General features: G+C 42.9%; 1 protein-coding gene across 2 annotated transcripts in view; it reads right to left on the bottom strand.

The window, feature by feature from the left end:
- Window positions 1–16,961, bottom strand: part of MAN1C1 (mannosidase alpha class 1C member 1) — a 43,363-nt gene that overhangs the window by 1,363 nt on the left and 25,039 nt on the right. Inside the window, exons 5-13 of one of the 2 annotated variants that reach the window (XM_068657627.1) lie at window positions 16,483–16,563; window positions 14,180–14,274; window positions 9,780–9,903; window positions 7,231–7,324; window positions 3,527–3,642; window positions 3,160–3,379; window positions 2,947–3,009; window positions 1,029–1,201; window positions 87–202 (exon numbers count right to left, since the gene is read on the bottom strand). In XM_068657627.1, the coding sequence (XP_068513728.1) occupies window positions 87–202; window positions 1,029–1,201; window positions 2,947–3,009; window positions 3,160–3,379; window positions 3,527–3,642; window positions 7,231–7,324; window positions 9,780–9,903; window positions 14,180–14,274; window positions 16,483–16,563 (1,082 nt within the window). The remainder of the gene's footprint in view (window positions 1–86; window positions 203–1,028; window positions 1,202–2,946; window positions 3,010–3,159; window positions 3,380–3,526; window positions 3,643–7,230; window positions 7,325–9,779; window positions 9,904–14,179; window positions 14,275–16,482; window positions 16,564–16,961) is intronic. The other variant, XM_068657629.1, reaches the window with a different exon arrangement.

Below are 16,961 nucleotides of genomic sequence, written 5' to 3'. Positions count from 1 at the left end.
CTCAATAGAGACTTATCATGCAGACAAAAGTGTTGATCTTGCAGGAATTATGCTACTCTGAAAGGCCTCAACGATACCAGACTTACTTCAGAGTCTCTGCAAGGAAAAAACTCTGTTGCATGTTGTCATGGGTTGGGACTGTAGTGTAAACATCTCGGATGCCAGAAAAACCAGCTTCTACTCTACAGTGCTTTTCCAGGGCCTGAGAAAGGAAAAGAAATCTGAGTAATGCACAATAGCATGGAGTAACTCATTAATCATTGTCAGTCACATTGCAAGTCAGCTTTATAAATCAAATTCCAAGTTTATCGTAGCTTCCGCCTCTCACTGGTGCTTACTCCAGTCTCCAGGAGAAAAGTTAGTTCTAATCAAATAGCAAGACAAACATAAACCTCCTCAACTGGTTCACTGATTGACCTTGACATTACACGTGTAGCAAAAACAGATCTAAAGTGGCAAATCTAGCTGTTTGCGGAGCCTCTTTTCCAGGGCACTAGATGAATGACAGTTCTGCCACTGAATGTAGTCCCAGCTAGGATGCAGGACAGCAGTCAACTAGCTATTGCATGAGCTTGGAAGAGATGAGGGACGGGAAGTGGTAGTGGGAAAATAAGGCAAAGCCAAGTTTGCTGATTTTCCCTGGCGAGCTCCAAGCCAATGGTTCAGAGTAGTGCAGGTATTTCAAATACAAGGTTCACTCCTTTAGCAAAGGGCTGTTACATTAACAGCAGGTTTTGCTGACTGAAACACTCCTCTCCATAAACTTCCACTGTTTTGATTGATTGTTTGATTTTAGCATAGCCCAAAGGGCAAAGAAAACATTCACTACAATCAGCAGAGAAGCCATACTAATTTAAGCGATGTTGTATATTTTGTATATTTTTGTATATTGCGATTTTTCCATTACTAATGAGTCTTAGTATCTTTATGATTTAAATCATTTCTGGTCTTTTTATTGACCAGAGGAAAGATTATTGTAAGAATCCAGCAGCCTGTAAGAATTATTATTGTGATTTTTGCAACCATACCTTCACAACCTCCCAGCCCCACTGTCTGTACTTGAGATCATGTGTCAGTCGCCACATGTACATGTAGCTTTCTACCACTTCTGGGCGAAGGATATAGTAGCGCTCGCTGAGTCTGGTTGCCATGGCTTCAGTTCCAGTGTCAAAGCGAAAGGCTTCAGGACCAAGTTTGGTGTCTAGACAAAATCACACATTTATAATGAGCAGTTTGATGAGCAAACAGATAAACAGATTATCCAGGTGCTTTTATGGTGTTCAGGATGCAGACATTTGACTAAGGCTTGTGTGAGATCAGAAGAGCAGATCAGTCATGCCTGTGTATCATACCAACCTCACAGCTCCTGTCAAAATAGTGGCAACTCCATAGAACACACGAGCTATGCTCACTACCCAAAGTTCCCACTCATTCTGTGGTATGCCTGGGTACCACCTAGCTGAGGATAAAGCATTTCTGAGGGTGAATACAGCTGACAAAACAAAAGGCTTGGACCAGATGTGAGTGTGGAGCAGGTACAAATCTCCCCCACACCCTAGATTTTTTGCTGGGCTGGGATATTGTCTTAAGAACTGCACCACACTTGATTTTGATAGCAGAGCTCCTCACTGAAGAGCTTGGGACCCAGCAGACTGAGCCATTTCAACTGTACTGGGGCAGGGAGGCTGTAATAAAAGGTACCTCGGGACCTGCAACCACTTCCTCTGCCTTTCTTCTGGTCCACTAGCAGCCTCGAAAAATGGACATCAGGTAGCTGGGGAAAGCTTAATCCACTTCACTACATTTTCATGAATAAAACATTCAAGTACATTGGTCTTTTTGAGTGTCCCTTATTTGAGACTCTCAGTCTCTTGCAAAGAACAGCTAGCATTCAGATACCACTTACAAGACCAACTCTCTCCTTATTTGAAAAACATGGAAGAGGAGGTTGCTTATGATCATGCCACATCAGGTTTCTCTTGCTACACGTGTTTACCACAATGCCATGTTTCAGGCAGTCATTTTATTGTTCTAAGTATTTTCTAAATATTTCACACACCTTCCCTTGGCCCTCCTGTCTACATGTGGATCTAACGTTGTTTGCTAACTGTGCTATTTGCTGAGAGCCAGTGCACAGACACTCTCTGCAAACAATGAGCTTGTTGAAATGGCATCACTATAATCACTGTGGGCAGGCTTGCTACTGTCCTTTCTATGCTGATGGATACTGTTGTGGGTGAAAATTGGCTCTAGGCACTCACAGCCAGAGGGTTTTTAGTTCATTTGATTTCCTTTATTTCTCTATGTGCCAAAGCGATGGGGGGTTATCTGCAAATACCGTTTCAGGTTAACCTGAAGTTTAATAGGCAAACATGCTGGATCACAGCTGCCAATATGGACTTGCTGATGTGGTGAAACAATCTTTGGGAACAACAACTAGCACAGATGTGTTTGGAAAGGTCCTGGAACGCTGACTACTGCTTTGCTGCCTGCAGGCTCAGAACAGCTACAGAGATGCCTTCAGAGAAAGAAGAGTCCAAAGCTAGCTTATCTTGCTGAAAGCCCTGCAGGCAGAGAACTAGCCCAGTCTCATACATCACCAGTCACTGCCCTCCCAAAATACTGACTGATAAACACACTGTGTGTGTGAAATACATTGCACTGGACTTGTCAAACTGGAAGACTTAGCCAGCCAGGAGAGGCTGAGAAACTTCCTTTTTTTCAGTTTGTACTAGCAGCTGCAGGTCTCCAACATTCTCCTGTTGGTCTTCTCAGCTGCTCTGCTCCATATAGTGCGCACCCGGCAATTAATCACTGTTAATTTCCTACTTTTGTCTGCATAAGGATGCGAAAGGACAGAATCAAACTACAGTCTTGTTGGGAGAAGGCTTATTCTGTGGCTGAGAAGCAGGACTACGATTCAGCTCTGGGTTCACAGGAGCTTACATCTGTCTATCCCGCTGCTCCAGCTGTCTGCCATGTAAAACATACTGCCTTCTTTTAGATATCCTGGAAAAGACAATTGAAAATCATATACACTGATGAAGATACTGCTGGAGCACAAAACACCCTGCTATAATCCTCTGCCACGCAAACACTGAGTCCGTTAGGCTGCAGACTCTCCCTTCCTCATGTTTTCTAGGCAGCCCACAGGTTTACCTGAACGTGCATAAGACTCGTGACAGGTGTTTGTTATTTCTGCAGCAAGATCCATGTAATGTTGCTTCCTCTCTTCACTGGCATGTTCAGCTCCAAGTGCTATCATGCCCCCAGAGAAGCAAGCCAAGTGGCCCATTTTGTGATCCAGGATGCCTCCCCTCCATTCAGCAATGTAGGTCAATCCTCCAGCAGACCTTCTGACCAAATGTTTTTCTATTGCCTAAAGGGATGAAAAGCAGGATCTCAGGATACTTAGTGGACAGGGTGAGGAGTGAATATTAGACTCAAAAATCTATAACACTTTTGCCTGAAACATTCTGATGAACAATGTTTCTAACCAAAAATAGAGTACGAGCCTGCTCCTTACCTCTAATGCATCATCATACATCTTTTTAGCTTCAGAGTCTTTCTTGTCTGACATCAGCCAAGATTTGATGAGATATTCATAAAAGCTGTCTCCAAGTCCTCCAATAGAGACATGGTCTATAGTGAGAAAGCCAAAAACAAGAACTCAGATTCGTGATATACAATGAGCACTTGCGTTACAAAGAGCAAACAACTATGTTCTATTTGATGTCTTTGTTCTTTCCTCTTCCTTTCCAGTTTCCAGGGGAGAGCTTGCTGCATTACTTTTCCAGAAACGAAGAAAGGTGGAAAGTGCAATCAGAAGAAAAATGTTCCGTCATTTTACAAAGCATTTTACAAGTTTAACAGAACTATTCAGATGTCTCATTTTGCAACACTTATTTATACTGCAACTTGAGGATGCTTCCTGCTTTGTGAAGTGATCATCATAAATCCCAGCCTCATAAACCAAATGCAGGTATCAATAGACCTCCATCTGTGTGAAGCTGCTGGGTGCTTCCTCTCTGCCTCAGGAAAGGGAGAATGCATGTTGGATCAGACACAGCTGCCAGCAAGGAGCTGCCACAGAGACCTCTAGATTCTGTCATCTGTAGTCCTGGCTCACTGTGGAACGCCCTGCCATGGGGAAGGCTGAGGTTGTTGGTGTATTAAAATGATAGTGTCAGGTGCAAAGATGGTCACCGAATATTGTATTCTGGAGAGATCAGATTTTCCAGGCTACCTATTCAGAGTATGCAATGCAATGACCTTACGAGTGAGGATGTTAACAAATTAATTGTGAAATGGGCAGGACAGCTGCAGGTTTTTGCTGGGGGAGAACTGCTGGTTGGATTTATATATTTAAGCCATACCACGGTGGAAAAAGTAACATTAATTCCTTGAAGTAGTGAAGAACTTCCCCTTTTAGAAGAACCAGTCAAATTACCAACCACGGTCTGAAGAGTCTCTGTTAATTAACAGTGTTCACCTCTGTGTCTGTACACTTCCCCATTTTAAATGTAAGCAGATGTGGCACGGTTTTTGGAGTTACCTCTTCAGATTTTTATTTTTCCTTTCATTGTACATATATAATGTCCTCAGGTTTATTCTAAATGATAAGTCCTACCAACAGGAGAGATCAACAGCCATGTATTTTCCTAATCATAAAATTGAATAATCCCGTGCAGTACATCTTACTGATCTATGGAACAATCCAGGGCAAAACAGTGAGATTAGACAAATGAATTCAGGGGGAAAAAAAGAGCACAGACTATTTACAAACAACAGCTGCACAGCCTGTCTCTAAAGAAAAGGTCTGTGATCTTAAGTGTGCTATTCATAACATCACCGAAGCAGAAGCTCTGGTATGTAATTGCTTTCCATATGGCAACAGCTTTGCCAGTGTTTGCCTCCTACGTACTTTGTACAAACAAATCTTTTATTTCAGCGGGGGACCGTGCTTTAATTTTCTAAAGGTAACAACTGCACTTAGAAGAGGCACAGCACTGCCTCTTCATTTAGAAGACCTGCTCATTCAGCCAGGTCAAAGATACACCTTTTAAGAAAATCACAGTAATTCCAAGAAAAACATCTTCCTGCAAACAGCTTTAATGAAAAGAGAGAAAATGAGAGCCTGGTACCTACAAGGAACATCTCTGTAGCAGGCAGCAGCTGCCTTCCTTCTTTAGTCCTTCCTAATCTATTTTGCAGCAGTAATATTGGAGGTGCAGAAGATGCTGAGTCTTTTCCCTAAATGGAATGCAGATTCAGACCACAACCATTACATTATGAACAACTGTTACAGGATTCTATGCCAGGAGTTGTCCTCATCATGTGAAAGCCTAGGAGAGAGAACATCTCTAGTCCTTTTGCATAAATCACTCTATCCCAGAACAAGTAATCAGAGACTGCTTTTAATAAGCTCTGAGCACCAACAACAGGCCCCTCTCTAGGTCAGCAAGGGATGGGAGCAGGTCAGTACAATGAAGTCAAATTTGGAGACATAAATAGAATTACTGGCAGAAGACATTAATGGTCACTATCAAGCTGACTATTTTAGCCATCTGAATTAAGAGCACAGCTCTTCGGTTTCCCAAAGATTCACTAATGAGCAGTTACGGCAACAGCAGATCTAAGAGACATACACTTCTCCTCTCAGCACCAATCAACAGGCAGAATTAACGCCTGTGTCTGGGAAAATGTGCAGTATGGCTACCAGCTGGGAATAACAAAAAGGAAGTAGCATCTCAGGGGTTTGGTCATTGACAGAAGATTAATTTTTCCAGTGGAACATATTGCAACAACTCTGCAGAGACAAATGTAGAGGGGAAGCTGAGCGGCTCACAAAGGAATTGGGATAACATGGAAGATCAGTTAATGGGACAAACATAGAAGCCTATTTTCTTTCTTCATGGCACCAAAGGACAGCTCTGGTTTAACGGGACAACTGCAGCCACCCAAGATGCTTTGTTGGGAAACTTTTCAAGACAAGCCCTGTCAATTAGCATTAGACATGCTGATCTGGCAGCTATAGATCAGGGATTGCTAACAGCTGGTGTGCTCTCACTGTCTCAGATGATGGCAGCCATGCAACTGCCTGTCACTTACAATCAGATACTCACAAATTACTCACAAATACTAGTTAGAAAGGTCTGGAGGGATCTGTGCAACATGACACAGGGACACCAAGTAATGCATGATCCAAAATCTGCTTAAACAATATAAAATGTAATCCACTGACAGGCTACAAAGAGCTTCAGAAAAAAAAAAAAAAAAAAAAAAAAAAAGACTTCCCTTTGACAGAGAAACATTAAATCCAGCTAACCTCCCTCACGAAACCAAGCAAATCCTTAACAGAGTGGAAAGCTGTGGTCAGGGATCTGTGACAGACCAGAAGAAGCAGCCTTTCTCATGTAACTATCAGAGGGTAAGCCCCTTTGGTGGCACAAAAAGAGGAGTACAGTCTCTTCACTGGGTAAAGAAGTAGCTGTGTGTGTAAAGCAAGACAATAAATAATCTTTCACTGGGAACACTACCTCTACTATTTTCTTGCTCTTTCCAAGCTCTTTCCTAATTGTTTCTCCCTTTTCTATATCAGGGCACTAATTGTTTTAGTGCCAGTGTCTTCGTGGCTGGACAGTGCTGGGTTCCCAACAAAAGAAAAAGTATGTATACTTGTCTCACTGTTTTGCACCAAATTGCACAACAGAGCAGGTACCATGCTGACAGGTATATGAATGCACACAAGCAAATGCATTCCTAAATCTTCAGGGGATCTGAGCATATGCAAGCCTCTTCCAGTGGTTTCCTATTTGCTACCACATTCTCAGGAACCAAGTCTCACAGGGCTTCTGCTCACAGTCATCCTGTGCAACTCCCAAGGAAGCCCACAGGCTAGGTGATGACTGCAGGATAAGATCTTAAAGAGATATGCTGATTTCTAGTATCTGTGTGATGAACCAGGTACCATGATCCTCCCCTGTGAAGGAAAGGCCTAGTTCTCTTTCTGGAGGTAAGACGCAGCTGGAAACAATGCTGATGGAGTAAGTGTATAATTACTATATTTCATCTTCCAAATCAGGTTGCATTATCTAATCACATTTATAACAGGCTTCCTGACAAGACATTTCCTTGGCTGGCTGCTCTGACAGTTACTATTTCTTCTTAAAGAATAATGTAAAGATTTAAATGCTACAGGTGGGACTCTGAATACAGACTGATACCTACGCTGCACCCAGTTCCCTGTCACTGGGCTGAGAAAGTTGGGATAAAGACCCTGTGGCTTCTCAACTCTGTTCAGGACTTTGCGGATGTTCATCACCTAGGAGAGATGAGAGATGAGAACTATGTTACTTATCTGCTGAAAAGAAACACCCGTTTTCACTGTCCCTGAGAACTCTAATTCATCAGTGCCAATCCGTGCCTGAACAAGCACAGCAGCCCTGCAACATTGTGAATCATCATGCAAGTGGAACTCAATGACATGGCTCTCCAGTGCGAGGTCTGTGATGGAGAGACCTTCCTGCTGGACTCCTCAGCACAATCTTTGTCCAGTTCTGTGGACTTCTAAAAATGATTCTAAAAATCCTGTAAGGCCCTAGTTCAGCAAGCAGCAGAAGCAGTTTCCCAATGCTGGTCCAGAAGAAATCCTAAGGATTTGGGATCTGGGTGGAAATGTATAGGATGCAGAGAGTGATTTTGTCATGATCCAAAGGGAAAGGAGTGGCAGGAATGCATGACTCACATAGTACTTCAATTCACCATGCGGTCACTTAACATGACGAATTTGCTCTTTTAATTTCAACAACAGACAGCTGCTTTAATGTGCTAGCACAGCCTTACCTATACTCTATAACCTCCCTTGGTTTCACCCCCATTAAATTCAACAGACCTTTCCCATAATGCATGAAAGTAAGTGGTAAGTAGTATACATATTCTACCATAACCTACAGCTAATAAACTCTAAATCTTTTATGAAATCAAATGATTTGTATGTAAAAGTTGGCTACAGACTTAAGATGGTATTTCCACGTAAGTCATCAGGCTGCATAATATTTAGTATGCCATGCTACTAAAATTCAGTAATGACATGTTTGAATAAAAGACACAGATGGACTTTATTCCTGCTAAAATCACACAAGTCCCAAGCTGCAAGTTAATGAGTTGATCTGCTTCTCTGAAATCATTTCGCACAGGATGGGCTGTTTGAGCCCTTATCATCCTGTTTTCTCTCTTACAGGGTATCAAGATGAATGGGATATGTTTTCTGTGGCACACACCAGACACGGTCAGCTAATAGGAGTCCATCAGAAAAATTCAGCCTTTATCCCTCTACGGGCTTAACAGGCAAAGAAAATATGTTACACTGGGGTCAGTGGCTTGACTGGCTCAAAATGCCACAGTTTGAACCTGGAATATGGATGAAATTCTGGTTTTCAATGTTGCGTCTTCTTGTCCTTGTGTTTTCAGTGCTCATCTCTCCTTGTCCCCCCTCCATCATTTCTTTCCCATGCACTTTCTTTTCACACCCTGTCCTGGTCCCTCCACTGGTCTTTTCTCACCCACCCCCAACTCTCCTCTGATCAATTTGTCTTTATCACTGTTCTCAAGCATCTTTAGCTTGTCTCCTTTATTTCAAATCAACAATCTTTCTTTGTCTTGTCTACAGAATTTCCTAGGTTTCTAGCTTCCTTTCACACTCTGCTTTTCTCTCCTGACCACTCCTCTGTAGCATTCCTCTTGCTTTCCACACAGTCCATAATATTCTTCATTTTGCTTTCCAAGTTCCTTCCATCTCTTACTTCCTCTCTTTTCCATAAACTCTCTTCTTGATTCAGAACTGACAGACCTGCACTGGAAATACCCTAGAAATGGACCGTTCTGAGGCTTTTACTGGCAATCCCAAAACCACTGTCTGTTGTCAACCCACTGTGGAACTCTGGATAGGCCTCATTTCTTTTAAGCTCATGGAGGTAGTTTGGATTCAACCTGGAACAAACTGTTGCCCTCAAAGGCCATTCTCAGGTATGTGCAGTGAAAGCTAATGACTAACTGGTATCCAATGGCATATTTACTAAATTGCTCTCACATGCACTACAAGATCACTTGTGGGGAAAAAAAAAAAAAAAAAAAAAAAAAAGCTCAAGGTAGTGTATAATATTAATAGATTTTCAGTTACAAGTTACATAGAAGGAATCCAATATGCCAACTGTCAGGACTGTCCTACACATAAAACCTCAGCAGAAATCTTGTTGGCTAGAGCATAATGAGCTAATGCTTGAGCATAATGGCTTTTTAGAGCAAAAAGGTCTGTGAGTACGAGGAACTACTATTAGGATATAAGAATTAACAATTATATTCAGTTGAGATCCAACATACAGCTTTATTTTGGCTGTGCCCTTGTCTGAATAAGTTTCTACTACAATGCCACACAACTGAGACACTGGGAAAAATGTTCCTATCTTCCCCACAAGTGATGGGAACATGCAGGTGAGGTTGCTACAGCAAATAAAAATGGCTGAAGAAAACACTGGAGTAGCTGCCCTCCAAAGCCAATTGGTCTGAAGTCGAGTGATCTACACACCCTGCAAGATACAGGTTTCTGGACCCATGTCCCACTCTGGAAGATTTCTCCTGTGTAAGTTGTACTAGTACTGAGGAGAGAGGACACTGCTGCCATGCTCTCTGCTGCAGGCAAACCAACGTGCTGCTTTGCTCCAGCCCTGCCCCCATGAGTATGAACGGACGATTTCATTAGTCAGTTGGGAAGTACTTGCCTTTTCCGCAAATACCGGGTTGCCAGAGAGCTCTGTGAGATGCAGGAATTCTAAGTGCAAGGTACCAAATTCTGCTAAGATGCTGCTTCCGGCAGATGCCCAACCCCAACTCCAACTCATGCCACTGCAAGGAGAGAAAAGGGAGCCTTCATTGTCACGAAAACACAGCCAACACCTGAGGTCACTCCCTGCCCCAGTGCAAACCGTGCTTTTGCTATGTGCATGCAATGCACATCAGGTGTCGACAAGGGCCATGTAAAGGACATATATAGATTTTTAGGACTCTACCAATACTAGTGGGGTGGAGCACTAGCTTTACAAAGGATTGTTTAGGATAGGACAAACAGACTGCACGTACTGGGAAACTGCATTTTTTGTGGGAAAGTAAGCCTTCCCAAAAAGCTTAAAGGAAACTTTGAAAGAACATTCACAAGCCGCACTATACAAGACACTTTGGGATAAAACACATCACTAAGTAGCCTCGACTGAACTTACATCTCAAACATCCCACAAAGCTGATATTTTACATAGAATCCAGACTGTCCCTAAGCACCTTGTTTCAACAAAATTTCATCTTCTTTAGTCATATACAACTCTGATATTCCCAACGTATGCTTGGTTTCAGGGGGATACAGCATACATCAACATCAGTGCTAGGAGAAAGTCGCCATTGGTCAAACCTGACTGTAGTAAAAAGCCACTGAGAACCTTAACATCTACACAGAACAAATCTAACTCTGAAAGTACCCTACCGGTACTCATCTTGCAAGAACAGGAAGGACAGAATAAAACTACAGAAACTGGCGAACAGTCTGAAGCAGCCAGCTTTACAAAGTGCCTCTGATCCTACTTTTGTGTATCATTTCTCACTTTGTTTTTTCCCCCTCTCACCCTGCCAAACCCATGCATGGATGGAGAGAAATCCTCCTTGGAGCAAAGGAAGAAACCAATTCTGGGGATGAGGAAGGCATCCCTTGTCCCTTTATCCTCAAAGTAAACCAAATAAAGGATATGGAAGCGCAGGGGCTCTTCCAAGCACTAACAGTGTCATTCACCTCCTTCCTGGATTTGCTTCTACATTCAACCATTTCCTTCTTGTAGACCACTGCTACAGATGACAGCTCTACACCTCTCTGAAATTTACACAGACAATAAGGTGACCTATGTCCTTAAGCCAAAATAGGCTCTGCAGGTTCTTGCTCAGGGAAGCTTGCCCAAACTATCTAAGAAGTGATGTGGCTTTGATTTTCCTGTCTCTGCAAGTGTTGCTTCTGGTTGGTACTGATGAGGTAACAAATTTCCAGTGATGGGGAGAACACTAGATGGCATCTGAAATCTTGTCTATGAAACCAGAAGTGTTTCTGTTGTTTACAGGAGGCTCAAACTAACAACCTTTCTGAGGGGAAAAATGCTTCCCCCTCCATGTGATGTATGGAAAGCCATCTCAAGTCCAGAGCTATTTGTTTCACCTCCAGACAAAAAGAGTCATGAGATAAGCAATATGTTCACTCTGTTTCAAATTGTTCAGTCACAGCCACACATCAGCCTTCCCTGCAAACTGTCAGGATGCTGTATCACCAGCTTTTCCATCGAAAACACTGTCTGCAGATAAAATGGGTACCCCAGTAACATCAAGCATTTATGGCTGAAACCCCTCTGTCCAGTCTGACCAGGTTAATGGTGGTATTAATATCACATTGGACATATCTGCTGAACCTGGAAGTAGCTGGACCTAGGATGGGTGTGCTAAACAATCCCATGGTGTTCTCATTTCTACAAAGAATCAATTTCTTCTTTATTTACTGCACTGGAGGGAGATGGTAGGAAATACAATCTCACAAAGCAGAAACAGGCTTCTGAGCTAGTTCAAATTAGTGTTTGGGAGCAGCCAACTGAGGCTGTATTTGTTGTGACGGGGGGTCACACAGCAGCTGACACGACTTTCCCCTGGGAACCTCTGTCCCACACATGCAGCAAGCCACTGCCTGCAAGGACCATGCTGACAAGCATCTAAGCTCTGAGTGACAAAACACAGTAAAACTCAGGAAAAACTGGTCTGGAGGAAACGGAGTGTCTGCACTTTGTCTTGGGGTTAAAGAGGAGCCTAAAATGACCCCTTGCAGGAAAACATTTTTCAGCATTACAGACTGAACAAACTGGATCTTCACACCTGCCCTATACTACAACATCTCAACACCTTTTAAAGGACCTTGGTCTTCTAGACACAGGAAAATGCCCAGAGCTCTATTCTCTTTATGCCCCTTTATGGGTCTTCATTAAACATTGTCCAGGGCAAGCTTGGACTGAATATAACTGTATCACCTCCTTCTCTCACAGAGATCCAAAGCAGTAAAACAGTGCCAAGTCAGAGAGACTAAGCAAGGAGGAGGATGAATAAGGTTCTGGAGACGCAGAGGTTTAGGGAAGCTGTGAAGGACAGCAGGGGCCAGTGACCTGGAACAGGAAGCGTCAGGAGAGAAATCACAATGTAACACACAGGCAGAGAGCACAAAGCATCAGCTTGAGAAGACAATGTACTCTAGGACCTGGCAAACAACATGGCAGTTAGACCAGCTGGATGGAAAACAAGCCTCTATGAGATATCATTCTGGAGCCTGTGTGAAAGCACTACAAGAGTACCACCGGGGAGGGGACACCTGCAAGGTAACCTGTTAAGAGAGAGAAGACCAGCTAGCTATGGGAAGAGGGGGACATGGGCTGTCTTTGTACTTGGGTCCTCAAAAATGTATACTCAGAATTGACTTAATGCCAGCATTTGTTTCACTGAATGCCATTCCTATCCACTCATAAAAGTTTATCTGCACCAAAAGCCTACACATGCTGGAAGACTGTCCTGCTTTTCAGTTGACAATTCCCTCTGGAATTAGCACAGCCTTGCAAAAGTAGCACTGGGGAGACAATTCCTCTTGCAAAACTTTCCTGGGTTTTGTTTCGGCCCCAGCATTTGGGTTAAACATCTGTTCTCACAGCATCACCTCTCTTCCTGTTGCTTCCAGTTCCACATGCTATCTCACACTGAATAACTCCCTTCCCCTTTGGGTTTACAGCATGTGGCTGTTCATCATGTTTCTGCACTAGTCAGACAACAGATTTAGCTCACATCATCTTTGCTTCTATATCAATTGACACTCCAAGCCCTCACAGCAGCTTCACAGCTGACGCCAGAGCTCAAGCCAGTAATATGGGTTCCAGGTTGGGGGTTCAGTTGTATTTTGATTTTCTTTGCCCTTAGACAAGGTCATCAGCAAAACATTTTGGGAATGTCTAGGCAGGCACAGTCTGTTTCCTTTGTCTTCACAAAGGGCAGGGGAGGGTTTTTAAAAGGTTAGTCTATGCCAAATCTTTATCAGCCACAGGAGAAGCAAACATCTCTTCTGTAAAAATACGATTAAAGTCTTGGTGGTGGCCTGAATTTTCACTGGGGTCACATGCAGATGAGACAACTCAAGGGTGACAGTGATATTTGAGCAATGGATCAGCATGAGTCAAACATGTGACAGCCTTGCACTTCACAGAGATGGGAACCAAACAGGAGATTTGGGCTAAGAGATGAATAATGATTTTCATGGCTGCTGCTCTGAGTTTTGCAAGAGGTGAGGATGAAAGGCTTTTGTCAACACACGTTGCCTACTGTCTGCGTTTCAGCCAGCATGCAGCTTTTACCCAGGGGAATTTGTTAGTAGGCATCAAAAGGAGCCAACGAGCCCTTATTGGCAGGGAACACTGTCTACTGGAGAGAATCAGAGACTGGGAGTCCAGCCTGCAGGTTGGCTTCTCTTTGCCAAGTGACCTTCAACAAGCTATTTAATGCAGATGTCTTAAAGATCACCTCCAGCAACAGACTACCACCTATCCTACATGAAATATTGTGACTCTAATTGAAGGATACACACCTGCCTGAGTGCTGCCAGCACGGAGAAAACTATATGATCTGTATGTTCCTCCCTTTCTAGTAGCAAAACTGTCAGCCAGTCCCATCCAGTTCCTTTCCCAATTTCCCCAAACATGGAACACAGATAAATTCACATGTATTTAGTTGGGCACATTACAAAAAATATATATACAGGTCTCCATGTTATGTGCAGACTACAAATAACCTTTTAAAGAAAATGAGAGTGAAGGAAATGCTATTGCAGCAGGGAGCCCTGCCAAGAGGTAGAGGAAGAAACTGCGGACAGTCCAAAATTAATAAAACACAGCTGGGTTTAATTTGAGTCTCCCGCAATCTCTGCCAAAGCACCTCTTGGTTTTGAGATGGCAAAACAAATGTCCTTGAAGAAGAGGGGAGCACCTCTGAGGAACTGCTGTTGTTCCTGCTTGGGTCCTGGTCTTTTACATTCAGTGTTAAAATGATACGTTTGTAAGGACATGTGTCTTGCCTGCCCAGATTTATGACGCCACGTGGAATACCAGTGGGGGTGTTAAAAGCTGGCAGAAGTTTCTCTCCAAGTTCCAGAGCTTTACTCTTGAAGACCTGTTAAAAGAAGAAGAGAGGATCAACATTTGATGGACTGCTTGTGAATACTAGTCATGCTGGATTCTTTTAAATCCAGTTTTTCACACTCCTGATTATAAAAAAATGGAAGTATTGCACCATATGAATCTACCATTTCAGATATTCTGCTGCCATAGATCCACTGCACAACAGATCTGAACCAAAAGTCATAGTGAATTGTGGTGTCTGTATAAACGTCCTCTAAAAATCTATACTAAGCCAGACCCAAGGTCCCCATCAAACCCTCAACCTGTATGTGAGTAGCCAGAGCTGTGGAGCTCACAGAACACCCCAAATACCTTAGCAGCAAATTTCGGTTATCTGAACTGAACAAAAGAGTACTCTTTTGAGACAAATTCTTACATTTTCCCAGTGTGCACACACAGGAGTGGTGAAATGACTGAATTAAAATCCAAAGAATCAGATTTACAACATGTCTTTTCCTAGATGGTGTTATGTACTGTAGCAAAAAAACAAAAAAAAAAACAAAAAAAAAAAACATGATTTCCAATAAACATTCTTTAACTTGTAACTAATTTACAGGAGGGATTCATGGTTTAATGGCTAAGCTGTTCCTTTTTCTAATCACAATGCCTGAGTTTTGAGCTTTCGAATCAAATTATAGCTTATGGTGGCTCGTAGCACAAAGCTGCCATACACAATTGTTCTGGGACAAACTGCTGCACGCACTAATTTTTGCTCCAGAGCTTAGACCTGATCAAGGGAAGCTTGCAGGTGACTTAAGAGATTAAGTGGAAGCCTTTTACTTCTATCTCCACTGTATCAGCCCAAGCTGTCATAGTAATTCTAAGAAAGCAGGAATTTATTGCTCCAAAACTGCAGCACTGAAGAAAGCTGAGATCTCCTGTGAGCTAGCAGGCCTTCGATGCACTTACAGGGAAGCAGGAATTTGATTCGGATGGGAAATCCAGGAGACAGAGACTTGCATTTTGCCTTTCAGCCTGGTGACATTGACTAGGTATATGACAGGCACTGTCCTGGCTGCTGTGTGTTGCTGCTGACTGCACTTCAAGAGGTCACTATTGGAGTTTTATGGTTTAATGTGGTTTCTTTTTGCTGTTGATCTGAAGCCTGTTGAAGTTGTCACTGAGAGGCCCTGAGTAGAGGCACTGAGTCTTTGAAAGTTTTCCCTGGTGGGGTAAGGTAGAAGTCATTCTAAAGGTAGAAGTTATTCCTGGAACTCATTTAAAATGCAACTAAAGTAACAGAGCAGCTCCCGTGTGTGACTCCACGGTGCCACCATGCAGTGATGAGCCATCCAGTGCTATTATGTTGGACAGCACCGAGCCATGGACAGTGTATGGCACAAGAGGTAAATTTATATAAAAGCCATTCTTACAGTTCCTTCACTCACAAAACTCCTCCTTGAAACAGACTTTCTGCTTGCCTAAGGCTTCTAGGACAAACAAATAATCTCCTGATCTCTCTATAGCCAACTATAAAATTCCAGTTCAGCCATATTATAAAACAGATTATGGCATTAAGCTTTGGCCTGTACAGGGCTGGAGAGAAAGAAGGGAAGTGGCAGTAAATGACTCCTGTTTCACGCAGAATTGCTGAAGGATGGGAGCATCCACTGAATGGCTGCTTCACCATTCTACAAGAGGTGCTGTGACCCCCTAAGACATGTGCTCCTGTCCCTACTAGGCAAACGGACAATTTGTGGAGCTATATCACTTTGGCATGTGAGCTGGCAAGATACAGGTACTCTGCATGGCAGTTTGACAACCCCTTCCTTCCTTGTGCCCCATGGCACTTTATCTTACAAGCTACTGCAACAGAGAGACTGTCCAGACAGAGTTTGGAGCAAGGGCTACTAACCAGTTGCCCTCCTTAGTCTGAGGCAGAACCTGGAGTGATGTTTGATGAAATACTGCCAAAGTTTAGAATGCAAAGGAACAAATGCAAAGATCACTGCACGTGGCATTTCACTGGGGAGCAATGCGTCCAAGTGAAAACATATATTGCTAGAATTGCCCACACAAGAAAAATCTGTGCAAGTGAGCCAGGCATGGTCTATGCAAGGTAATTATGTGAGGCAGTTAAAAGAACATTAGTAGCATTTCAATACACATACAAATTATAGATTTAGACTGTAGTTGTATAGGCTGATGGGATACTCTGATACACAGAGAAAAGTTGCTGGAAAATGCTGCTGAAGCAAACCTCTTCTCCAGTTAAGTAGTACGCCGCCAACAGTCCTCCAATATAGCGGATGTTCACCTCAAACAAGGATGCTTCTCCATTCTGAAAACACAAAATGATATAATTGACTGCAAAGTCTGCGCACACAAATGGCAGCTAAGGCAAACAGATTGTAGGCAGATGCTGAAGTCTCCAAGTTCTCACTAACACTGTAACACACTTCTTCATCTAAGATCTCAAAGCACCTTATTTGCTTTACAGTGACAGGTGGAGCATGAAGGGAAGAGAAATATTGAAATTGCCCATTTATCAGAAGCTAATGATACGTAAATCAGTTAGGGCAGGTGTACTGTCCATCACTTCAACCCTGTCTTGGGTTACACTTTGCAAAGATCTGTGAGTTAGGTTAGCAGAAAAAATGCCCTCTGAAAAGTTTTATTTAAAGAAAAAATGGTACAGCCACATGGAAAAAATATTTTCTCCATTTTTTGTGAAGAGAT

Source organism: Anas acuta, chromosome 21, assembly GCF_963932015.1.
Source record: "Anas acuta chromosome 21, bAnaAcu1.1, whole genome shotgun sequence".
NCBI lineage: Eukaryota > Metazoa > Chordata > Aves > Anseriformes > Anatidae > Anas > Anas acuta.
The sequence above is the reverse complement of the archived record's forward strand: the minus strand, read 5'-3'. Positions and strand labels throughout refer to the sequence as shown.